This window comes from Stegostoma tigrinum, chromosome 25 (assembly GCF_030684315.1).
Source record: "Stegostoma tigrinum isolate sSteTig4 chromosome 25, sSteTig4.hap1, whole genome shotgun sequence".
Taxonomy (NCBI): domain Eukaryota; kingdom Metazoa; phylum Chordata; class Chondrichthyes; order Orectolobiformes; family Stegostomatidae; genus Stegostoma; species Stegostoma tigrinum.
Window position 1 is genome coordinate 19995240 of NC_081378.1, and position 27099 is coordinate 20022338.

At 41.3% G+C, this 27099-nt stretch overlaps 1 protein-coding gene across 1 annotated transcript in view; it reads left to right on the top strand.

Moving 5' to 3' along the window:
* Nucleotides 1-27099, top strand: part of shank3a (SH3 and multiple ankyrin repeat domains 3a) — a 730589-nt gene that overhangs the window by 644322 nt on the left and 59168 nt on the right. The window contains exons 20-21 of the mRNA XM_059654527.1: nt 3747-3770; nt 11911-12038. Coding sequence (XP_059510510.1) covers nt 3747-3770; nt 11911-12038 — 152 coding nt within the window. The remainder of the gene's footprint in view (nt 1-3746; nt 3771-11910; nt 12039-27099) is intronic.

A 27099-nucleotide genomic window follows, 5' to 3' on the forward strand; every position in this document is an offset into this window, starting at 1 on the left:
TAACTTCCTGATGAAGTGATGGATGTGGGTACAATTACAACATTTAAAAGATATTTGGACGGATATATGCAGAGCAGAGGTTTGGAGGGATATGGGCCAGGAGGAGGCAGGTGGAATTAGTTTAGTTTAAGATTATGTTTGGCATGCACTAGTTGGACCCAAGGGCCTGTTTCTGTGCTATATGACTCTGTGTTTTATCTGTAAGGTAAAATGAAGTGCCTGTCTGACAGCAAAACGGTGGTTTGATTGTTAGGGATTAAAGGAGAGCTCAAATTATTTGACAAGAAAATGCAAGCTGCTTACACTAAACAGTGACAGCCATCTATGTCCAAACATTGTACAGAGGAGGAGTCTCCAAGTCCCAGAAAATTGTTGAAATCCCAGATTGTAAACCAGTATGGTATTTGCAATGATAGATTATCAGCATTTTTACTTGGATACAATGTCCATAGGTAACATCCCTGTCTTTGATCTAGGAGTTCAGGGTTCAGACTCAGTGCCAGGACTTGATGGCAAAGGAAGGTGCATTTCTAAGATGGCTGATAAGTGCTAATCTACAAATTTTTCTTCACACATACTAAGGATGGAATAAGAGAGATTCCTGCAGAACAGAACAGTTGGGAAGGCAAGTGGATAGCATAAAGAGTCTGCAATGGGATAATAAAGTGTGAAGCTAGATGAACCCAGCAGGCCAAGCAGCATCTCGGGAGCACAAAAGCTGATGTTTCGGGCCTAGACCCTTCATCAGAGAGGGGGATGGGGTGAGGGTTCTGGAATAAATAGGGAGACAGGGGGAGGTGGACCGAAGATGGAGAGAAAAGAACATAGGTGGAGAGGAGAGTATAGGTGGGTATAGGTCAGTCCAGGGAAGACGGACAGGTCAAGGAGGTGGGATGAGGTTAGTAGGTAGGAAATGGAGGTGCGGCTTGGGGTGGGAGGATGGGATGGGTGAAAGGAAGAACAGGTTAGGGAGGCAGAGACAGGCTGGGCTGGTTTTGGGATGCGGTGGGGGAAGGGGAGATTTTGAAACTGGTGAAGTCCACATTGATACCATTGGGCTGCAGGGTTCCCAAGCGGAATAAGAGTTGCTGTTCCTGCAACCTTCGGGTGGCATCATTGTGGCACTGCAGGAGGCCCATGATGGACATGTCATCTAAAGAATGGGAGGGGGAGTTGAAATGGTTCGCGACTGGGAGGTGCAGTTGTCATACACCATGTAAGGTTATGAACTTGTGCAGCAAGAACAGAGGAGCTGAATATTATTTAAATAATAAAAGACTGCAGAAAGCTGTCAGAGGAATTTGGCCATTGGGGGGGTCGGGGGTGCTGGGTGGCGGGGAGTGCATTGTGCAAGAAACAAAGCAGACAAGTTCAGCACAGGAAAGGCAACTAGAATGTTAGCCTTTATTTCAAGAGGATTGATGTTTAAAAATACAGAACCTTTGCTCAAACTATCAAGACACTAGTTAGACCACACCTAGAAAATTGTCAACAGTTTGGTCCCTTATGTGAAGAATGATATGGGGTAAGGCAGGAGGGTGCGTCTGGGTGAGATGCTCTTCAGAGGGTCAGTGTGGACTCGATCGGCCAAATAGCCTGCTCCCACACTGTAGGGATTCTATGATAATGGCAATGTGGCTGTCCAGAAAAGATTCACACGGCTAATCTCAGACAGGGAGGGATTTTTTTTGGAGTAGAGATTGAATAGTTTGGGCCTGTACTCCCTTGAGTTTAAAAGAATAAGAGGTGACCGTATTGAAATATACACTATTCTCTGGGCGCTGGCTGAGAAGTTCTTTCTCCAAATGGGACCAAAAAGCATAATCTCAGAGTAAGCGGTTGCATGTTTAACACCCTTGAGAAAGAATTTCTTCTTAGATTGAGTGAATCTGCAGAATTCTTTATCACAGGTGTCTATAAAGGTGGTATTGTTCAGGGCTGAATGAAGCAGATTTTTAATCACTTAAAAGAATCAAAGGTCATGGGGAAAAAGACATGAAAGTAGAGTTGATCATTATCAGATCAGACATGATCTCACTGAAAGACAGAACAAAGCTGATAAGTCCACTACTGCTCTTATATCTTATTGTTTTCTCTGGGATATGATCTGTGTTCATGGCAGTGTTGTATCATTATCTCATTTATTAGCTGGAAATTTGATTTTTTTTTCTACAGAGATCATAACAGTGAAAGGAGAGTAGATGTTATAGAAATTAGAAAATTCCCAGCAATATTTTGCAAGTTAAAAGATGCTGGTGATGTTTAGAAAGTAGTCATCCTTGTATGTTTTCTAACAAAGACCAAATTCTATGTATATTTTAGAAGATGGGATCCTTTGATTATGTTATAGAGAACAGTAGCCTTGCGAACTGTTTGTGACAATAGCAGCCCTTAAACATAGGGTAAGAGAAAAGGGACACTGCTGCAAGAGTTCTTGAAGTTAGACTCATTGTCGCAAGAAACGACTGAGAAGTGGATATGTTTGTTGATGATAACACAGTATTGATGATCGTTCACAGCTCTACTGATAATGAAACAGTCTGTGCCTGCATGCAGCAAACTAGCACAAAATTCAATCTATAGGTAATAAGTGGCAAGTAATATTTAATCATATAACAGGCAACTAATTACTATCTTCAGTAAGGTGTCATGCCTCACTGGGGTATCAAAATCCCCAATTTACCTGTCAGTCAGATAAACCCCAGCTGACAAAACACAGATCAGGTTTCTGTACTTAACAACAGCAATTATTTATTTCAAATAAATAAATTGACTCTTCTTTGAAAGTGTATGCATTACTGTGGGGGCGTGCAAAGATTATTACAAATCTTCTGGAACCCCAGGCTAATGTTAAAATCCCACCTGACAGATGGTGGAATTTTAATACACTAAAAAGATGTCTTGAATAAATGGCTAACTTTAAAAGTGACCATGCCACCACTGTTGACCGTTCTAGAAAACCATCTGGTTCACAAATATCCTTTGCAGAAGGAAAACGTCCATACCATTACCTGGTCTATATGGACTCCAACCCCAAAGCAATATGGTTTATTTTTAAGTGTCTCTGAGAAATTAAGGATGGGCAATACATGTTGGCCTAGCCAGTACTCACCCTATGAACACATTTTTTAAAAAAACAAAAATAGGCATCATTGTATGTGCTTTTTCTGTTTTATTTTGAGAGTAGAAAGGGTAGGTGGGATAGATTGATGTTGAGGGCTGGGATGCCTAACATTCAGGAACAGAACTGGACCAACATCCCAGCAATTGGAGGAAGTCTTCTAACCTGCCTGCAGATCTGAGTTTTGGTAGTTTGATCATCACTGTTTGAATTTTGCACAAGACTCCTCAAAGTTTGCTTTTTACATTCCTGCCATACTGTTCATCCGTAAAGTAGGGGTGTGTACAATCCAATCTCTTAAGAGTCAGATTTGATTGTTTGCATTTACCCGCCCTTGTCTGAGGTATGCCAAGAAATCCTTTAATGTTTTAGTTCACCAACATGACATTAGTAAACAAAAAGATATTGAATATGAAGTGGAACCTATCATATTACAAGTTCTTTTGTCGCTTCTTGTCTTGCATTATTAGCACAGTTCTCTGTCTGGGATGTGCTTTGTCTCTATATAACTTGAATGTTGTGTGTTTTTGTATAGATTACTAACCCTTTCCTCTAGATTCAGTTTTGTGACATTGCCATTCATTCCTCCATTCCATCCTAATGCTCCGATTCTTTTCTTTCCAAGCCTCTGTACGCAGAAGGAAAACGGGTAAGTTGTTCTCTTAAAAACTAACAACAAACGCCATTTTACTTCTCGTGGTGCTTTGTGTGTTGGTGCTGTGTTGAGCAGACATGCTTCTGTTGAGTGGTACTTGTCAAGTTTTAAGAGAACATTCATTATTTGCCCCCACTTCCACTATTTCTTCCACCACATGATCTCTGGGTGGTGGAAAGGTTTCTTCAGTGTGTGAAGTCAAAATTACAAGCATATTTTAAAATGTTGTAACAAACAGTCTGGCACAGTAAGGAAATGGCTGGGTAGAGTCCATAAAGTGTACCTGGGCAGTAGAAGGAGAGTAAATAGGCGAGCATTGTCCATGTTAGAATAGAGCAAACTTGGGTAATGTATGGGTGAGGTTTAAAGAATCAACTCCTCTTTTCCTGGTTTGACGCAAAAGGAAGGAGCTAAGATAAAGGAGATCTTGACAGTTCCCTAAGAACATTGTTAATACAATTTTTTGTGAAATCAAAAATGAAGTCCTGCGTGTGGTGCCTCTGATTTTTTTTCAAAGATGTAGGATGTCAGTGTCTCTCAGGCTGTGTTTGTGACTCCAAAATCTGGGTCCATTTCACAGAGACTAAAGGGAAATTTTTGCATGATGTTGTGTAAAACCTTTCCTGAGGATGATCATTTGTTTGACCTAATTCAAAGAAATTTGACCCATGCTTTTGCAAATTATCCCCATTTCCTTCCCAACCTGTGCTGAATGCGTGATGCCAATGAATTTGGTCAGTTGTGATCACTTCCGTTAGGGCAAAACTGTGAACTCTCGTGTGGGGCACTTACACATGAAGTTCTTGAAGCAATATAACTGGATGTACTTTGTCTCTCTCAGGGAATTAACGTCGCCAAAAGATGGCAAGATGCTTTCTTGGTGGTATCTGAAATTTAGGGTCTTTGTCCTTCAGCTGACGTCTTAAAATGTAAACCTCCGACCTTCATCTTGGGACCTGAGAGAACTTAGTCTTACACAGTACACCTGTAAGCTCTTCAGAACTTCATTAAATTCCTACACTACTGAATCTAAACCCACTAAATGGTGTTGTACTCTATATATTCTTGGCCATTGACCTTATGGTCTGCAATAGGGCATGTTCACCCTTCACCTGTTGCCGTACATATCAGAGTCTTATCAGAGCCAAGTCTTGGCATGCTGCACAAGGAATCCTTTGTCTTTCCAATATTACGTGAGAAAATGGTTTTAAGTTAGAATATGCAGGAAATGACATGTATGTTGAGATAATCTTTCTCATAGTGCTGGTTGTGAGAGGAATGTTCACCATGTTACGCTTCTTTACACAGTTTCACAGCATCTTTGTATCCATGAGAACAAAGCAGACGTTGGTTTTGTGTCTCAGCAAAGGACCACGCAGATTGTCAGCCTAGATTATGGAAGTGGATTCTTATCAGGGGTTCATCCATCCATCTTACATAACTCTAGTGAAAACACAGAGACTTTAAGTTGGAAGTGTTAAACTAACATTTAAAATAAGCAAGAGACAGAAAAATGGAGAAAATAAATTAGGACTGAAGACAAGAGTCTCAATGAAGCTATTAAAAGCTGAGGGGGAAAAGGGTGCAGTGGGGAACTGAGACAAGGAGATGCAAGGATTGTGGGCAAGTGAGGACGAGAATGAGGGCGGGGATCGAACAGGCACATCCAGGGGACAGTGAAAACAAAGTCAGAAGGGAAGGCAGAATATCCAGAGAGACTTGGCAAACTGTGGGAAAGGAATTTGGGATGGGATGGAAACTGGAATCAGAAGAATGAGGGTGAACTGGTGAGAGGGAGGGAGGGGAAACTGGGATGGGGACAAGGCAAGGAGATGGGATTAAGAGTGAATTGTTCCACTGGTGAGAGTAGACTGTCTTTGTAATAGGAAGAGTGAAGCAAGCTGAAGTAAAAGAAAAACTAGTTATAAAAATCATTGAAAAACAAGGAACGGGCGTGGAGAAAGAGAATCAAACAGCGAAGAGATCTAATACAAACAGCTTGTGCTGAATTCATTATGAAAGCATGAAAAACTACAAAATAATATTAAAAAGTCCCATCACAAAATACAGTTAGTGTACCACTGAATACACTTATTGCAGTACCAAGAAGGAAATTAATTATATACTTATTTAAAAAGTGAAATGGTGACCAGTTTTCACTACCTGTGTTTACAGCTTCTTTGAACATAGACTCAGCATGTCTAGTTAATGAGGTTTGAAAGTGTTCAGTCATTAAGTTGATAAAAAGAGAGACATTTATGGTTTTTGGATGGTTATAATCTCAGTAGAGACCAGTAACTCTCAGTTATTAACTAAATGAATTACATCACAAAATTTAATTTTTTAAACAAAAATGTTACTGTCCAAGTTAAGCAAAGCAGGTACTATTAACTCAGCAAAACAAAAACCCAAAAGAACTGAAGATGTTGGAAATCAGGAACAAAAACGGAAATTGCTGGAAACAGTCAGCAAATCTGGTAGCATCTGGAGAGAAATCGGAGTTAACGTTTCAGATCCGGTGATCCTTCCTCAGAACTGCCAGCACTCCTATATGGGCTTTGACGCTCTCCCTCATTCCCTGGCTTCAGCTGTAGACACAAACTTCTGAGGTAATGGCATCCCCTCTATCGTGGTCTGTCTGCTGATCCTATGTTTTACTGATTTTTTTTTTAAGAATTGAAAATAGGACATCACTACCTTGGGGCACCTTCTCTCTTACTTATCTGAAAGATATGAGAAATGAAAGGCATAAACATCACATCCAGGTGATTGTCCCCACAAGGACACTTAACACTGACATCATGTCCCTGAAGCCTGGGAACTCTCTGCTCCAAGGGGGATATTTACACTTAGAGACTGGGAAGATCCCAGCTTCAACATCAGATGTGTATTGAATTAGCTGATTCCCAGCAGATGTCCTGGCGAGATTTGGTTTTCTCCAAATGTTTATGACGATCAGAGCTGGGAAAAAAGAAAATTATCTGGACTTCCTAATGACTCTGTAAAACACAGAGCAAGGGTATGTTTTTGTAACCATTTGGATTATTTGTTAGACTGAGGCTCATCTGGTCCGTTCTTGTAGTTGTGAACAATCCCAAGCTATCATATTTAAGAAGGGCAGGCAAGTTCTCCCTGACATCATAGCCTGTCTACATAATTATAAAATAGATGAACTTGGTTATTATGACACTACTGTTGTGGAGCCTTGCTGTGCGCCTCATTGCTTACACTTCAGTAGTGAGAACAAGTTTTCATTGGCTGTGAAGCATTTTAGGTCATCCTAAAGATATAACAGGGTCTGTACAAACGCAACACATTCTAAAATCAAGCTGACAGTCGCATGCAGCATTGAGAGAACACTGCACTGTCAGAGATACCATCTTTCAGATGTAACATGAAACAGAGACCCTACCTGCCCTCTCAAGGTGACAAACAATCCTATGTCAAAGTACAGCAGGGGAGTTATCCCTGGTGCCCTTTTCAATATTTAACCCTCAATTAACATCAGAATTATAGATCAACTCATCATTACTGTATTGCTGTTTGTGGGAACTTTCAACAAAGACTACACTTCAAAAAAGTACTTCCTTAGCTGTAAACTGCTTGGGGAGACCCTGTGATGTGAGTCATATTTGCCAGGATCGAGGTTTATGGGGCAGAAACACTGCCCACAAGAGATATCAGACAAACAATCAGAGGCTGGGAGCTGTGCAGAATCAGTGCAAACAGAGGCTTTTTCCAGCACTGCATCCAAATGAGGTCCAAATGAGGTAATCCAGCCAGAGATGAGTAATAGAACATAGAACAGTACAGCACAGAACAGGCCCTTCAGCCCACGATGTTGTGCCAACCATTGATCCTTATCTACCATCTACCTTATCTACTACACTTCTCGCATTAAAACGATGCACCTCAGACCACCTATCCCTTTGTGTTCATCATCTGCTCCCCGACCCCCGACTAATATTCCCTTTAGTCACACTGACTCCATTATCTAGTTCCCTACAGGCTTTCGTTACTATCTCTTTTCTGTCCAATGTTTGGTTCCCATCCCCCTGCCACATTAGTTGATATAATGTTGGAATTGGGGTCGTGATGGAGTCGTTTTGGCAGCAAGGTGGTTCTCAGTGGACAATCCCCACATCCAGATGCCAGGGTCTACATTTCAGGCACTGAATGCCTTTGAACAAACCTCATATAACCATCTCACATCTCCCCATACCGACAACACTTACCCTCGACTGTGAAGCCCACAGGTAAACCCAATATTGTTTGCTATCTGACCTCACACATGGTGAGACTTCTGCATGCCAGTGAGGGAAAACCACAAGAGCAGGAGTAGGATGCAGCCCTTAAGTAGATATTGATTGTCTACAGATAGGCCTTATTTGGTCATGGGTTATGAGTTGTCCACAAGACTCCTCAAGCCAGACTCAATCTTGGCAGGGGCAAGTGGGGTGCATGGTCCCCACCTGCCACCCTTCCTTTCTGATTAAATGCCCTCTTGTCACTAAATTCATTTCACAGCAGAGAATTCAGACTGTCAGAGACTGAAGAATGTGCAAGACAGACAGTCCACAGGAATACTGGCTGTTGGCAGTGTCACCAAATCCATGAAGGGAGCTAGATAGATTCTGTTGGTGAAAGCCGGTGATTAAAAGATGTATGGAAGAAAGATTCAGTCTAGAACTAGCCAGATGGGATACGGTTTTCTCTTTTACATTTAATTTTATGGGGTGAATCTTATATTTTTCTGGCTATAAGTTGCATAAAGCTCCTTAGAGGAATTCTCACTACATGGCCCAGCAAGATTTCGCACTGTACCTTACCAAATGTGCCTCATTAACTAGCTGCCCTGCACCTATGGTGTGCCTTGCAACCAACTGTAGCCCCATCTTACCACATGCAATACCAGGAACAACTCACCACTCAGCAGATAGCCACTGTAGAACCAGCATCACTTGCACACACGCCATCTTTAAAAGTCCACTGTGCACCCAGATAAGCACTGTCAGTCCAGAGCTACCCTACGTGATTCCTCACATTTACCCCAGACACAGAAAAAGAGGAGAAATGGTTGCCCCACTTTGCATGAAGAGACCTGGAGGTCCTGCAAAACAAGGTGGTACAGAAACGATAAGTTCTCTTGTCCCAGGACCAGGCATGGAGGCCGCAACACCATACCAACCTGGTCTCAGGTTGCTACCTAGGTCAGTGCAGTGTCAGCCATCTGGAGGAAGGACCAAAACTGTAGGGAAAATGTCTACTTCTTTACTTCACCAGCATATGTGCTGTTATCATTTCTGCAATACTCATATTCATTCTTTCTCAGCCACTATATGAACCTACTGCTCACACTATTGCTGTGGCATCTTCCCTCACTTGCTCTCACTCACCCCAGCCCCCGTCACAACTAACCCTACAGGCCCTCTCTGCTCCCTATTCACTAGCTCTAGTCACCTCCCACCTGCATGGAAAGTAACAGCTGTGCACCCACTTCCATGTCCTTTAATACCTGCCTCTCTCTCATTTCAAGGAAAAGCAGCCCACATTAGGACAGAAACAAGCATGAAGGGTGTTTAGCTGCTTGGCATTCAGTTTCCCACCCCGCATGTGGAAAGATCCTGACTGTGCCCAAGCCTCTGGACTGTTATTGGAGGCTGCCCTTGTTTTTCTGTGCTGGGTCTGCCTTGACTTCATTGATGACTGCCAATAACCATGATAATCATCCTGCTAAACAGGAAAGCAGGCCAGTGATGATGTCAGCTACATTCTTGTTTTTTTTTGTCTTCCTCTGCATAGACCTCCACATCCACACACGGCATGACTTACAGAACTGGAAGTCAATGCCAGAAAAGGTGTTGGCACAAATATCGGTATGTACAGTGCTTAGAGGGAACATTGGCTGTGACTGTGATAGCAAGCCAACAGGCCAAAGATGCAGCCTGATGCCGTTGGTGAGCTGGGTGCATGTCCCTGAGTGGTGCACATTGTCCTTGCTGCAGCATTACAAAGATAGTTGTGAAGTGCAGAAGCAAAATATAAATAGATCAAGGACGTGCTGTGAGGGTTCTTAGCGGCTGGAACGTGTTTGATACCAGTGTCCATGGACATGGGGTTCATGCGGCCCTGAGATATTTGTGTGTGGTGCCCAACATTTCTTGATGTTTAGTTTGTCTGACACATCTGTTCACACAGTCGATGAACATGAATGAGCTGTATCACAGCATTAGTAAGGCATTTAACAAGTTATAATTCCCCCCAATAGGCACCTTGCTGAGAAACCCAGAGTGCCACATGGTAAAAGCATGATGCCGTGAAATGCTCCTGACACTGAGATAGGCGTCACTGTGAAAAAAATTGTAAGAAATAGGAACAAGAGTAATCTGTTCAGCCCCTCAAGCCTGTTCTGCAATTCATTAGCATCATGGTTGACCTGACATTCCTCATATCCATGTTCCTGCCCTTTCTTGGAATTCCCTACTGATCGAGAATGTATCTATCTCAACCTTAAATATCCACATGGACTCTGATCCCACAGCTTTCTCACTGGATGTCCCAACTGATTCTGCCACAAATCTTGCTGTAGCCTAGATAGCTCAGATCCCTATAAGATACCTTATGTCACTATGAAGCCAAGTAAGAGATGACTTGCATCGGAGACTGTGGAGAAATGAGGTGTTGAAATGATCAGGTGTACCATGGAAGAAAGGCTAATAGTTGGCTGAAGGAGCCTAAAGCTTGATAATGAAGATGCAACAATGAAAATATTTCCTGCAATGATGTTGAAGGAACTTTACTCTGCAACTGACTAATCTGCACTGAACCTAGTGTGTGATGATGTTGGGAGGAACAGTTATTGTTTCAGTGAGTTATTGCTGTTTTACACTGAGTGATTTACATCTATCTGATTAACAGATGCTGCTTGAATCCAGTCAGCATAATATTACTTTGATAAACAGCTTTCTAAATGGGTTTAATGGAATGAAAGAATTCATTCCCTGCATGCTGAGCTTCACATTCAAGGAACAAATCTCACACTGCTAACAAGTTGTATCCACCTAGAGCTTTACAGCTCTTGTTTCTATCATTTAAACACTGGGAGCTGGTATCAGTCTGTACAATCAATCCATATTATGCCACACAGGTCAAGAGACCAGCATCCAGTAACAAGTTGATCGGAGAAGGGAGGTTTGGTCAGTCCAGAGCATTTCATCCAGAGAAAGTTCTGTGTGTCAGGACTAATTAATTATGTAGCACAATTAACCATTCACCCCATCTCCTATATGAATGTACCACACCTGCCCTTTCTCCAGATTCTTTTATATCTACACGTTTCATGTATTTTCACCTTCCCATTTAGAACATTTTTCTGGATTCCACTTTCCCATACTTTTATGGTCCTGCATTCCACGCCCCTGCACTCCGCTCACAAAAATATTATTTCTCATTCACCCTTTGTTCTTTTGATGCCAGTCTTTCACTGATGCCTTCTAGTTACCAATTCACTGGTCACTGGAAATTATTTTTACTGATTTATTTTATTTATGTAAAAGGAAACAACAGCTTAGGGGCCATTCATGACCTCAGGACATACTGAAGCCCAGTGACATACTTGTAAGTTCTAGTCCCTTTCAAATGTTGTGATGTAGAAAACTAAGCTACCAACTTGAACACTTCTAAATCTGACAGTAGATAGAAAAAACCAGATGGTCTGTTTTGTGTGTTAATTATTGACAAAGACAGGAGGAAATCTCTGCTGTCCTTTACATTCACAAAAAAGGACATTTTAGTATCTAATTTGAAATATATCACTTCCTAAAATGCAGCAGTCCCTCAATTCTGCGCTGAACTGCCACCTAGATTAGGCGCTAATGTTTCTTGAATAGGATTCGAATCTGCAGCCCAGGAAATTACAAAGAAGAAAGGATGTTACACCCTATCTTTTGTGGTGTCCTCCTGACATAATATCCTTTCTTCAATGATGTAGTATTCTGTGATTTCAAATACAATGTCCTGTCTTCTCTAATAGATAATGCTACCTCCTGCAATACCTTCTCTTCTGATCCAATATTCTCTCCTCTCTGATGTGATTCCTATCCTTTCTTATGCAATGTTTTAATTTTGTTTTTAGAAAAATTGGATGAGATCCTTGCAGCAGCTGATCGGTCAGCCAGGACAGAGAATGTGGCAGCAGACTCCCGAGCTGCGACAGTCAAACAGCGGCCTACAAGCAGGCGTATCACGCCAGCAGAGATCAGTGTGAGAAACCCATTCACCTTTAACACTGTGTCTAGTTCTGAGCATCAGTAATGAGGACGTGCAGGGATTCAGAGCGTAATTTCAGTTCTCCTTCACTCCCAGTAAATAAGAGAGACGGCATAGGAGCATTTTCTCTGGCTTACTCCCCACTTTGAGAATGACCACCTCCCTGAGAATGTGAGCTGTCTAAGAGCGAGGGCATGAACACATTGTAGGTTTTCAAGGTGAGCAAGCAGACAGCCAGGAAACAGCAACTCATCAATAAAAAGTAGCCAATCAGGCAAGGGCAGTCATGATCTAAGCCGGCTCCTCCAAACATCTACCAGGTTCAATGTATTAATGACAGGACTGGATTTGCTAACAAACTGAAGCCAATGACATTAAAGCAACAGTGGTGGCATCAACTCAAAATTGAGTAAAAGAAGCAAGTAGAGGACTGAGAGGCCATTGTTTTTAAGACTGAACTAGAATATAACTTGGTGTTCCCCAGCATATTAATGTATTTGTTTTTGAAGAACATACTTTTAAAGTTTGTAAATGAGAAATAATACATTATACAACTCATGGTATTCTATGAGCCACAAACTGAAGGAGAAAGTTTACGGGTAAACAGCAAAGAGATGCAAAAGCAGTAGTGAATTTTAATTATCCTGACGTAAGCTAGAGTAGTACCAATATAAAAGATAGAGAACTAGAGTCTTCGAATTGTGTTGAGAAGAATTTTGCTGATCAGCATGCTTCCAGCCAATAGGCGTTGTTGGATCAGATTCTGAGAATTGATCTCAGATCATTTCTTTAAGTTAGCTATGGAAAAGGTCAAGGAGTAATATAGAGTAAAAGCACTCAACTTGAGAAGAGTCAGTTTTCCTGTGGCGTGAACAGATCTGGTGTACAAATTGGAGTCAAATATGAAGTAGCAAAAATGTAATGGAACTGCTTTTATGGAGAAGGTGGCTCATTGCCATGACTCACTAGGGTAGTGCTATAGAAATCAAGGCCCTCCTACCCCCACCACCCATTTCCAGAGTCCCTACAAATGTGAAAAGATCCAGTTAAACTATTCAAAGTGTCCTATTTGCCCAACCGTCAAACTCAGGTTAAAATACTCAGCAGAGTTTTGTGCTTAGCAAGAAGATAACTTTGTGAAAGTCTTATCTTTAATCAATGCCAATTAGCAAATAATGTATAATTCTAACTCTGCTCTTCCTTAAAATCCATCTCTCACTAAAAGCTAGCACACAAGTTCAGCAGGTAATAGGGAAGGCAAATTGAATAAAAACAGAAGTTGCTGGAAAAGCTCAGCAGGTCTGGAAACATCGCTGAAGAGAAAATCAGTTAACATTTTGGGTCCAGTGATCCTTCCTCAGAACCGTTCTGATTTTCTCTTCACAGATGCTGCCAGACCTGCTCAGCTTTTCCAGCAACTTGTGTTTTTGTTCCTTATTTACAGCATCCACAGTTCTTTTTGTTCTTATTAAGGCAAATAGAATGTTAGCTTTTATTTCATAAATGTGGAAATACTGGTGTTGGACTGGGGTACACAAAGTCAGATGTCACATGTCACCAGGTTATAGTCTGATAGGTTTATTTGAAATCACAGGCTTTCATAGTGCTGTTCTTTGGCAAGTGAAGCGGTCACCTGATGAAGGAGCAACGCTTTAAAAGCATGTGATTTCAAGTAAATCTGTTCGACTATAACCTGGTGCTGTGTGACTTCTTACTTTGTTATAGGAAATTGAGTACAAAAATGGGAAAGTCTTACTAAAATTATACAAAGCACTAATTAGACCTCATCTAGAACACTGAACCGTTTTGATCCCCTTACCCAAGGAAAGATATACTGGCATTTGTGGCAGTCATGAGAATGTTCAGGAGTTGATCCCTCGGGCACGGTGAGGTTTTCTTATCAGACAAGGTTTAGTTTGTTGGACCTGTACTCATTGGATTTTAGAAGAATGAGAGGTGAGTTTATTAAAATAAAAGACTCTTTGGGATCTTAACAAACTAGATGTTAAAAGGGAACAAAGTGTGGAGCTGGATGAACACAGCAGGCCAAGCAGCATCTCAGGAGCACAAAAGCTGACATTTCGGGCCTAGACCCTTCATCAGAGAGGGGGACTGGGAGAGGGAACTGGAATAAATAGGGAGAGGCGGACCAAAGATGGAGAGAAAACAAGATAGGTAGAGAAGAGAGTATAGGTGAGGAGGTAGGGAGGGGATAGGTCAGTCCAGGGAAGATGGACAGGTCAAGGAGGCGGGATGAGGTGGTAGGTAGGAAATGAAGGTGCAGCTTGAGGTGGGAGGAAGGGATGGGTGAGAGGAAGAACAGGTTAGGGAGGCAGAGACAGGCTGGGCTGGTTTTGGGATGCAGTGGGGGGAAGGGGAGATTTTGAAGCTTGTGAAGTCCACATTGATACCATTGGGCTGCAGGGTTCCCAGCATTGCTGTTCTTGCAACCTTCGGGTGGCATCATTGTGGCACTGCAGGAGGTCCATGATGGACATGTCATCTGAGGAATGGGAGGGGGAGTTGAAATGGTTCGCAACTGGGAGGTGCAGCTGTTTGTCTGCTCCTGAGATGCTGCTTGGCCTGCTGTGTTCATCCAGCTCCACACTTTGTTATCTTGGATTCTCCAGCATCTGCAGTTCCCATTATCACAGATGTTAAAAGGTGCTTTGTTCCTATTGTGGGATAGTCTAGAACCAGAGGGCACAATCTCAGAATAAGGAGTCACCTGCTAAAAACAGATGAGGTGGAATGTTTCCTGAGGCTAATTTCTCTGTGGAATAGTATATCACAGAGGGCTGTAGAAGCTGGGTCACTAAGTTTGTTCATGACTGAGATTTTTTAAATCAATTAGAGAATCAAGGTTTATGGGAAAAGGCAAGAAAGTGGAGTTGACAATTAACAGATCAGCCATGATCTCTGTGACTGCTGTAGCAAACTCAATGTGCCTAATGGCCTTTTTCACTCCTGTATCATATGGTCACACAAGTACCCAGTAGTGACCCAGGTATCACTCAAGTTCTGAAGCACACTACCTGAGCTGCTATAGCCATCAACACATCCTATGCATTTGGCTGACCAGGCATCCGGGAATTCCCATGTGCCTCAGGATAAGTGGCTTTCTGATAAGTACAGATTCCCTTCTGAGTCTTTAGTTTCTGGACTATTTGTAGGAAAACATTTAGCAGCTACATACCAGATCTTCTGTCTCCCACTCCCAAACTCAGACCACTTCTTGCTTTGTACAAGACCAAAAGACCAGAGATATTGTCTCTGCCCTCATTGAATTACCATGTATCGTTTCAAAACAGTTTACTGTCAAACTATACTCTGTGCTACGTGTGTAGACGAAAGCTTCTGCATTTCATTAACAAAAATTCCAGAAACTTGACTTAGTCCCTCTGAGTTGGCAACTAGTTACAACATCCCAAATAATTAACTAACCAGTGCAACCACTGACAGCTTGTTTATCATTTAAGTGATTAACAAAGAGATCAACCTGTCTTCACTTAAAAAATGTGCCAAGTTAATTATCTTGTCAAACGTGTATTCCATCAAGATAAGAGTTTGTGATGCCTACTTCATACATAAGCAAAAGCTTGCTCTATTTACACATGCAAAAAATCCCACAAAAGGGTTGTTAATCTTTGTATTTCTCTACTCAAGATTTGTAGTTGCTCAGTTGATGGAAATATTTGAGACTGAGGTCAATAGATTTTTGGGTGCTACAGGATAAAGGGATATGCAGGAAGGTGTAGTTGAGCTACAAAATCAGTCATGATTTTACTGAATGGCAGAACAAGCTTGAAATGTAAAATGGCCTACTCTAGCTCCTACTAAAGTCCTTCCAAATAGAAAGAGGTGGAGATTATGTTGCAGTTATAAAACAAAACTCCAGTTAGATCCTGTCCAAATGCCATGTAGAATTCTGTGAAATGCATCACAGAATGGATACCTTGGCCTTGAAGGAGATGTTGTGCAGACTTGCTACAGTCATGGAGCAGTACAGCATGGAAGCAGATCCTTTGGTCCAACTTGTTCGTGCTGACCAGACATCCTAAATTAATCTAGTCCCTATGCTAGCATTTAGCTCAAATTCCTCTAAATCTATCCAGATGATTTTTAAGTGTTGTAATTATACCAGCCTCCACCATTTCCTCTGGCAGCTCGTTCTATATATGCACTACCCACTGTGTGTCTGAAATTGCCTCCTGGGTCCCGTTTAATTCTTTCCCCTCTCACCTTAAACCAGTGCCCTCTGGGGGCAATTCTCTGTCATCCTGAGGAAAAGACCTTGGCTATTCACCCTATCCATGCCAGTCATGATTCTGTGAACCTCAATAAAGTTACCTCTCAGCCTCTGACGCACCAGGGGAAAATAGCCCCAGCCTACTGAGCCTCTCCCTACTGCTCAAACCCTCCAACTCTGGCAACATCCTTGTAAATATTTTCTGCAACTTTTCAAGTTTAAAACATATTTCCTGTAGCAGGGAGACCAGAACTGAATGCAGTATTCCTAAAGTCTTGTACAGCCACAGCATGACCTCCCAACTCCTTTACTCAGTACAGTGACCAATAAAGGCAACTGTACTAAATTGATACAGGATGCTGAAAAAGTTGTTATTAGTTAAAGTTACATGGACTAAAGCTTGTGTTACCTTGCTCATAGAAGGTATTCTAAGTGAGGAGATAAAAGCTACCATTGTATTGAGGGTGATTCTGAGTTTGTGACAAAGTTCAGGTGATGTTTGTATCTTTGCTGAATCTCACAGGGCTTTTCACATGCACTACCTTCTCAAGGAAGTGTGTAGAAATTGGCTATTTGGGGTTATTCCTATTCATAGTCAATCCTATGGATACAACCTAACAACATTCTGGCAGTAGTAGTAAAGCTTGTCTTCGAGAACTACTGCACCTTTAGTCAAACTGTTCAAGGACAGTACAACATAGCTACAACGCCTGTTGATTTGAAAAGTTACTCAGGTATGCCCTGTCCAAAAATGCAGGACAAATGCAACCCAGCCAATTATCTGAAGAAGCCCGAAACATCAGCCTTCCTGCTCCTCTGATGCTGCTTGGCCTGCTGTATTCATCCAGCTTTACACCTTGTTATCTCCAGTTATCACCTCGCCAGACTAGTCTTGATCATCACAGAATCACGGAAGTGTCAGGGCACAGACTGACACCATTCAGCCCCTCTGTCTGTGCCAACTTTTCAGACTAACATCATTACCTGGTGCCTATCTCCTGCCTTTTCTACAAATCTCTGAACATCATTTCCAGCCAAATAATCATCCAACACTCTCTTGAATGTCTCAATTGAGCCTACCTCCACCACACTTACGGGACTGTATTTACATAACCTAACAACGTGCTCAGTGAAAACATTTTTTTTCATATCACATTTGGTCCTTTTGCAAATCATGTTAAAGCAATGCCCTCTTAAGTCTTTTCCCTTTTACAAGTGGGAATAACTTCTGTTATCAATCCCAGTCATAATTTTGAAAAACTGTTGTCAGATTTTCTCAAAACTTTTTTTCCTCCAGTGAGAACAGTCCAGATTCTTCAATCTATCGTCCTGACTGAAATTTCTCTACCGTGAACTTATTTCTGTAAATCCCTTTTGCACACACTCCAAAGCATTCCCATCTTTCCAATGGCACCCAGAACAATGCACAGTATTCCAGCTGAGGTCTGACCCAAATTTAATGTAGGTTCAGTATCACTTTCTCACCAATGTATTCTATGCCCCTAATGAGCCGAGGATACTGTATGCTTTACTCTCGCTCCACCTGTCCTCCCACTTTCAGTGATCTATACACATATACAACAAGGTGGATCTGGTCCTGTACCCTCTTTAGGGATACGGTAAAGAATAAGAGTTTTTTTTTAATTTTAAGACAGGGGTGAAAACTTTTTTTTCTTTGTTGTTAGAGTGGAATTCTCTGACCAACAGGTAGTTAAGGCTGAGTCTTTAAATCTGTTCAAGGCTGAGTAAATAGGTTGTTGTAGAGCAGGGAGTCAAGCATTTGGGAGTGTAGACAATCGGGTAGAACTGAGTCCACCGCCAGATCAACCATGACTTTACTAAATGGTGGGGTAGGCCCAAAGGGCTACATGCTCCTAAATTCTGAGGCAAGTAACTCACTTCCTCTTTCCCCAAATGTGTCAACAATCTACAGAATACAAATCAGCAGTATGATGGATACAGTGGACTTGCCTGGATGTTTGACACCAATCAAGACAAAGCAGCCAGCTTGACTGGCACCCCTTCCAAAGCCTTCAACATTCACGTCCTCCATTGTGCACAATAGCAGTCTGCAAGATGCACCCAGGCTTCTTTGGTAGCACGTTCTAACAATACCCTAAGAAGACAAAGGTAGCAGATACATGGGAACACTGCCACCTGCAAGGTCTCCAAGTCACATATTATCTTGACCTGGAACTGTATTGTTGTTCCTTTGCTGTTGGCCTAGTCAAAATCCTGGAGCTCACTTCCTAACAGGATTTTCCCTATTGGACTGAGGTAGATAAAGGCAGCAGCTTACTACCTTTGTAAATGCAACTTGTGATAGGTAACAGATGCTGGCCTAGTCTGTGATGCCCATGTGGAAAATTGGAAAGGACACCTATATTTGATTGGTGTTTAATCTGATTCAAAAGAAACCTAAGTTATCTGGATGTTAGTCATTTGAGGATAGGATCGGGTTTAACAATCATCACTTCACTGGTCAAATCACCTACTGATATTCACTGACCAGGTAATATACAAACTGTGACAGATGCATTTAGTTATCCTCAGGCATGGGTTGCATAAAGCTAGTATATAAGTACAGCAGGTGAAATGGAAGCCTAATGGCATTTTGGCATTTATTGCTAAAGGAATAGACTATATAAGTAGGGGAGTGTCACTGTGACTGTGCAAGGCATTGTGAGACTGCATTTGGAGTACTATGTACAGCCTTGGTACCCTTATTTGAGGAGGAATATAGTTTATTGGAGGCAGTTCACAGGAGGTTCATAATATTGATTCCAGAGATATAGGGTTTGTCTTATGAAGAGAAATTGAGCATTTTAGGCTGGAATGTAGAAGAATAAGAGGATATCAAATTGATATAAGATGCTAAAGGGGATTGACAAGATAGATGTAGAGAGGATGTTTCTCGTAGCAATCTAGAACATGAGGTCATGGTTTTAGGATAAGAGGTAGCAGATTTAAAACACAGATGGGGAGAAATTACTTCTCCCAAAGAGTCATGTATCTGTGGAATTCACTACCCCAGACTGTGGTGGATGCTGGGACATGGAGTAAATTTAAGGAGGGGGATAGACATTTTTAAGGGGTGAGAGTTGAAGGGTTATGGAGACCAGACAGGAAAGTGAAATTATGGCTGAGATTGAGATTAGCCATGATCATATTGGTTGGTTAAGCAAATGCAAGGAGCTTAATTAGTTCCTCCTGCACCAGGTTCTTATGGTTGCTGTAACCATCAGAGGGAGCCTCAATCTGTTGGAGTAGGAAAATAGCAGGCAGGAGGTGTGAGAGACAAGTGTTTTTTTTAACACAGTGTGGTAAATGCGTGTTTGTGAACCAACCCATTCCGAGTAAGTAGTAAGTAGTCACTGCAGGACCAGTTGTAGTCATGCTCCTTGGCCACAAAATTGTAACCTGATAAGTAGGTTAATTTAATCCATCTGCTAATTTTCTGTCCAATGTCTCAGCCAGTCATGTTTAGCTTAACCTTCGATGAAGGTGTTTGGAAATAACCCAAGTGTTTCAACAAAAGTCATATGCACAGCCTTACACCTATAGCTAAATTTAACCATAATCTCCTCTCCCATTTAGTGCACAACTGCTTTCACTTCCACTTGACCTTCACATGAAAAAGGACTAATTCTGCTGTTGGCTTGGAGAATTAGTCCTGTATTATACTGGAACATTTTACACAAGTTAACTCTCCAACTTCCTTGACATATGTTGTATATACAGCTTACTGAATGTTTCCTTCTGAATTAGGAATATCATTTGAAAAGTCACATTTATTGCCCACCCTGGATGCCCATGAGAAGGAAGTGATTGGCCGCCTTCTTGAACACAAAAAACAGTAAACACAGGATCAGACCCTTTGCTCACTAAGACTGCACTGACACAGGATACTGTTCTAAACTAAAAAATTTTTGTCTCTACCCTGTCCATATCCCTCCAGCACCTGCCTACTCATATGTCTGTCAAGATGCATGTTAAATGTTGCTATTGTATCAACCTCCACCACTTCCTCTGGCAGCGCATTCCAGGCACTTATCACCCTCTGAAGAAGTCCACGTTCAAATGCAACAATATCTAGACAATATCTAAGTCTGGGCTGACTAGTGGAAAGTAACGTTCAAGCCACACAAATGCCATGTAATAATCATCTCCAATAAGAGACTATCTATTCACCACCACTTGACATTCAATGGTGTTACCGTCATTGAATTCCCCACCAATCTATAAATGGGAGTCACCATTAACCAGAGACTCAACTGGATCCACTACATGAACAGTGACTACAAGTGCAACTCAGGGGCTAGAAATACTGTGGCAAGTAACTCTCCATCTGACTCCCAAAAGTCTGTCCATCTGCAAGGCATACATCAGGAATGTGTCGGAATACTGAGATAACAAGGTGTAGAGCTAGCTGGACACAGCAGACCAGGCATCATTAGAGGACCAGGAAGGCTGATGTTTCAGGCCTAGACCCTTCAGAAAACCCAAAATGTCAGCTTTCCTGCTCCTCTAGTGCTGCTTGGCCTGCTGTGTTCATCCAGTTCTACACCTGTTATCTCAGATTCTCCAGCATCTGCAGTTCCTACTATCTGTGTTGGAATACTCCCCACTTGCCTGGATGGGATGGGTGGAGTTTCAACAACACTCAAGAAACTTGATAGCAGCAAGCACAAAGCAGCCTGCTTGATTGGGACAATCCACTAGCATCTACTCTCTCCCTAACAACATTCAGTTGCAGCAGTGGGTACTATCTACAAGATGCACTGCAGGAATTCACCAAGGATCCTCAGATAGCACCTTCTAAACTCACAACCACTTTCATCTAGAAGGACAAGGGCAGCAAATACATGGGAATGCCACCACCTGCAAGTTACCCTCCAAGCCACTCACTATCCTAACTTCAAAATATATCACTGTTTCTTCATTGTGGCTTGTTCAAAATGGAATCCCCTCCCTAAGGGCATTATGGGTTAACCTACATTACGTAGATTGCAACGGTTCAAGAAAGCAGCTCACCACTAACCTCTCAAGGGCAACTAAGGACAGGCAATAAAATGCTAGCCAACCAGCAATATCCAAGTCGGACAAGTGAATTAAAAAAGAAGTGATCAGAGATAATGGGAATGGCAGATGCTGGAGAATCTGAAAGTGCGGAGCTGGATGAATACAGCAGGCCAAGCAGCATGAACTCCTTGACAGCTGAAGGTCATCTTTTTATACTATTCAGTCAGCACTTCAGGATTTTGACCCAGTAATACCCAGAGCCAATACCTGAGTGGAATCTTAGTAGCCACATTGAGACAACTTTGACAATGGGACTATGAGGAAAGTAGGATAGGAGGGCATTAGATCATGATGCACCCATAGTTCTGCCACTAGCAGACCTTGCCAGAAGTGGGCAATAACAGGTAACCAGTCTGAATAGATAACCAAATGGGCTTTATCAATTATTGCATTCTTCATGTCAGATTTCAACACATTCTGTACTATTGACTCCAAGCTACCAAGTCTGTACTTTACCTCTTCCTCCTTTCTTAAATAATGTCACTACATTTGCAATTTACACTCCAATCAGTAGACAACATTCCTGAATCTGTAGATTACAAAAGACAACCACCATGCATTCATAATCTGTACTGCTATTTCCTTCAGCAAAATATGATGTAATTCAACTGATCCAGGGGATGTATCAAAATTTCAATCCAGCCCATTTTCAAGTGCTATTTCTTTACTAATTTCTTCTATCTCATCAGTTCAGCAAGTCTCTTTGTTACCTATCATTACAGGAGGTTTTTTTGTATCTTAATCAATGAAGGGAGATACAAAGTAACTATTTTGTTTCTCAGCCATTTTCATCTTTTGTACTATAAATTTTCCTGTTATGCTAATCCGTTTTGTTTTATGTATCAACAGAAACATTTACAGGCTATTCCTCATTCACTTGTATTCATAGTCTATTTCTATGTCAAGGGCAGGTCAGGAAATGCATTCACTCAAAGGAGAATTGAAAATTTCAAAACAGAAGTTAATAGATTTTTTTTAGGTCTGGATGTATTAAATGATTTAGATTTAGATTTAACTTTCGTATGTACTCGAGTACAGGAGAACAGTGAAAAGTGTACAAAGTAGCCATTCTCCAGCACCATCTTAATATACAGAAAACAAGATTAAAAACAGAAGCAGAATTAAAAGGATAGCCAGAAGAAAATAAAGGTATTAAGCAAAAACAGGCGAATGGAGTTGAATTACAGAACATTATGGTTCCAGTTGAGCCGCAGAACAGGATCAGAAAATGAAAGGTCTCCTACTGTTCCAGTGTTCCTGCTGTTCCTCTGTTCGGTATGCACATTGCAAACATGCTGCAACAGTGATGGACCATAAGAAGTAGAAAACAACCCCACCATTCCATAGGATCGTAGCTGATCCAGCTTTCATTATTTCACTTTGCTGCATTGATACCACACCCATGATTCCCCTCCTGATCACGAATCTATTTATCTCAAACTTAAATATACACAAGGACTCTGCCCCCACAGCTCTTTGTGGCAAGGAGTTCCAAAGACTTTCAACCCTCTGACAGAATAAATTTCTCCTCATCTCAGCATTTAATTAGTGTCCCTTTATTCTGAGACTGTGCCTTCTGGTCCTAGACTCATTATGAGAAACATCCTCTCAGCATTTACCCTGTCAAGCCCCTGAGAAATCCTGTATATTTCAATGAGATCACCTCACATTCTTCCAAAATGAATAACTTTGTATTTTCCCCCATTATACTCAGTTTGCCATTTACTGCCCACTTACTTAACCTATCAATATCTCGCTGGTTCTTTATCTGTGGGATTTAATTTTTTTTTAATTCATGTTTCTCATTTGAATTTCAAATATTAATCAAGAATAATTTGTTCAATAAACAGAACAAGCTGTTTCTTAATTAGCAGCTGTAAGGAAAGAACATTTCTGAAAAGCTGATCTTTACAATCTACAGTTTAAAGGCATTGCTTAATTCTCAACCAGAAGGTTCCAGAGTCCATTCTTGATCAGTAGCAAGTGACCTATCTTCGCAGGATCGTAGGAAAGGTGCTAAAGTAGGCCTCAGTATCATGGAGTCCAACTGAAAAAAATAGCTCTTGCTCCCTTGACCCCAGCTGCAGAACAAGGGAGTGCACGAAGACGTGGTGGAAGGGACAGGAAGAAGAGAAGTTATTGAGGGTACCTCGGTGGCATGGATGATAATGACTTAAGACCAAAAGATATAGGAGCAAAATTAGGCCATTTGGCCCATTGAGTCCACTCTGCTATTCGATCATGGCTGATACGTTTCTCAGCCCCATTCTCCTGCTTTCTCCCTGTAATCTTTGATCCCCTTACTAATCAAGAAATGATCTATCTCTGCTTTAAATACACACAATGATTTGGCCTTTACACAGATTCACCACACTTTGGCTGAAGAAATTCCTCCTCATCTCAGTCTGAAAGTTCATTCCTCCACTCTTGGGCTGTGCCCTCAAGTCCTAGTCTCTCCCTGTAGTGGAAACATCTTCTCCACATCCACACTATACAGGCCTCTTCGCATTCTGTAACTTTCAATGAGATTCATTCCCTCACTCATTCTTCTAAACTCCATCGAGTACAGATCCAGAGTCCTGCACTGTTCCTCATATGACAAGCCATTCATCCCTGGATCATTCTTCTCCCTGCTTCTTTTATTTAAATTATTCTCCACTGGATTTTAAAGATTTCCTGATTATCTGGTTTCCCACTTGTACACTTTCATCATATTTTGCTTTCATGCTGTCTGACAGCCCTTGTCAGCCAATGGTTGCCTCATCCTCCCCTTACTTTATTTCTTCTCCCTTGGGATGAATTTAGGTCTGGATGTATTAAATGATTTAGATTTAGATTTAGCTGTCACATGTACCCGAGCACAAGAATACAGGAATATTACCCCACTCCAAGTTGCCAGTGCCCGATAAACCAAAACCCACTTATCCAACAGCCTTTGAGTTATGCATTCATCTCTCCATTGTTTTGTGTCAATCATATGTCAATTTGCATGTGGCTCATGTAATAATACACAAATTACGATTTTGAGTTACTGCTTTTTAAGTTGGTGCTTAGCTCTTCGTACTGGCCATTCAGATCCTCTCCCCAGATCCTTCCTACGTTGTTGGTATCTGCATGGACACTGATGACTAGATACTCCCTATCCCACTGCAAGTTCCTCTCCAGCCCTCAGCAGATATAATGCACACTGACACTGGGCAGGCAGCATAACACCGTTGATTTTTTTGTTTTTTAAATTTATCTGTTCTTGGGATTTGGCATCATTGGCTGGGCCAGCACTTATTGCCAGTCCTTAATTGTCACTTGAACTGACTGTTTTGCTTGGACCATTTTAAAGGACAGCTAAATATCAGCCATATTGCTGAGAGTCTAGCGTCATGTGTAGGCCCAACAGATTTCCTTACCTTAACAATATTTGTGAAAATTTTACAACAATCAGCAATGGTTACATGGTTGCCATTAGACTAGCTTTCAATTCCAATTGTTAATTAATTCAAATTTCAATATCTCCCATGTTTGGATTCAAACCCTTATCCTCAAATATTTCTGGTCTCCATATTAATGGTCATGTGATAAGTCACTGAGCCACTGTATGCCCACACACTTTGCTGCAGAGAATAGGGTCAATCCCCCTCAAACTACTGTCTCCTACTACCAATACTGCCTTCTTACCAGCCCCTCTTGAATAACTTCCTACACCAAGATGCCATGATCATTTTGCTCATCCATCCTGCAGGCCTCACTCTCATCCAGACAAATTGGAAGAAACTCCAACTTATTGGGCAATTGCACAGACTGAATCTCCTGCGCCTCCTCACTCACAGTCATTCTCTCCTAGCCCTGAACGTTGACTAGTTCAGATCAGTCAACCCTAAAAAGTGTCACTGACTCCTAGTACAAACAATCCAGGTAATTTTCTCCCTCTGTGATGTATCTCAGTCAGTAGTTCAGCTCCTAGCTCATAAATTCTGATCCAAAGCTACTCGAACATTAAAAACTTTGCCACAGATGTACTTGCTGCAAACTAAATTGGGATCCAGAAGCTCCCATTTGCTGCAACTGTGACACATCACCTATCCCGCTCAGGTACCTCCTAATAATTTTATTGAATTGTATATTTAATTGTGTTTTTATTGACCTGACCAGCAGTTGGTATGCTGTGTTGAACTATAGGAAAGGAATAAACCTTAGTCACTTCCCAACTACTCAACAAGTAAGCTGCTACAGTAAAATGAAAGAATCAATTTCTGAGGATGTAAAAGTTTACAAATAGCAAAAGCAACAGAGAATATCCTTCCTTTTTCCCCGAGCTCCCACAATCTATTGCAAGTCACACTCAAATGCTAAGTCGTACTAAGTTGGCTTGTTTTATATGGTGCAAAGACAAAAGCCTACCTGACTCACTTATTGAAAATCCAGTTTCAACTGATTCATAACTAAACTGTTTTTTCACTTGAAGCCTTGTTAAAAACCTGCTTAAGGCTTACAACTACGGAATCTAGATTGCAGTTTAATGCCAACTACAAATGAAATTAGATTTGTATAAAATAAAAATTTGAACTTTATTATCCAACTGCAAATACTCACTACTTTGTCATACACATGAATATCATTTACAAGGGTAAAATGCTGTCAATGTTAAAATATGTTTTCATGGGCAACCCAGTGCACCTTTGATCTGGCCAACAGATGTTGAGACATCCCTAGGCCTTCAACTGAACTTGTTGCATCTGGCAAAGCCAGTTGTAGCTTGCTGGCCATAGAGCCATCATAGACTGTATGATTCAATTACATGACAAAGCCCAAATTCATGCCTGTTAAGGCAGTCGACTCCCCCTCTTAAAAGGGCATTTACTACAGTTCTCCCTGCACTTATCCTGATGTCATTGACAAACCTCCTGAGACAAATGCAAAAATTGTGTATTCTGAAGGCATCCTCACTAGTTTCTTCCCAACTATATAAAGGAAATGCTGCAATAATTGGGAAAGACATATTATAGTGTGCAAAGATATCAGTGGATGTAAACATGCCCTTGAACTTCTGAAAGGCATTCTATCAATCTGACACCATTTTTAAGTTTTCTTGAGGAGTTGTATCAATACTGTAGGTGTTGCTAAGTAAGGCAAACATTTTGCCAAGTGGATCAGTATCCGTCAAAATCTTTGCAGACGCTGGGCTGGATTTGAGATGGTAGACTCGGTTATTGCTTTATTCCTTTGAGCATCCACCATCGTACCTTCAACATTAATAATGTGGTCCAAGACTAAATAGAATCTTCGGGAAGAATTTATACTCGTCGCTGAGCTCTTAAACTTGTAATTCCTTTAAGACTTCATACAGTTCCTGTTCATGTTTTCATCTGCTTTCCCCATGCATCGGTATGTCATCCATGTAAAACATAATTCCGTGAAGTGAAAATAAAAAATGCTGGAGATCACTGCAGTTCAGGCAGCTTCCATGGAGAGAAAGCAAGCTAACATTTTGAGTCTGGATACCTCTTCAGCAATCTGCAGCGTTTTTTGTCTTCAGTTCAGATTCTAGCAACTGCACTATTTGATTCCTATAACTCCATGAAGATTTTATCATTATGATCCCAGCTTATTTATTATTGAACTAGAACAAGACTGAAATCTGACTTGAAGATTTACCTTGGTTTTAGTAAAGTCTCTCAGTCAACCATGAACACACAATGTTACAGAATTTGTTTTGACAATTAAAGAGAA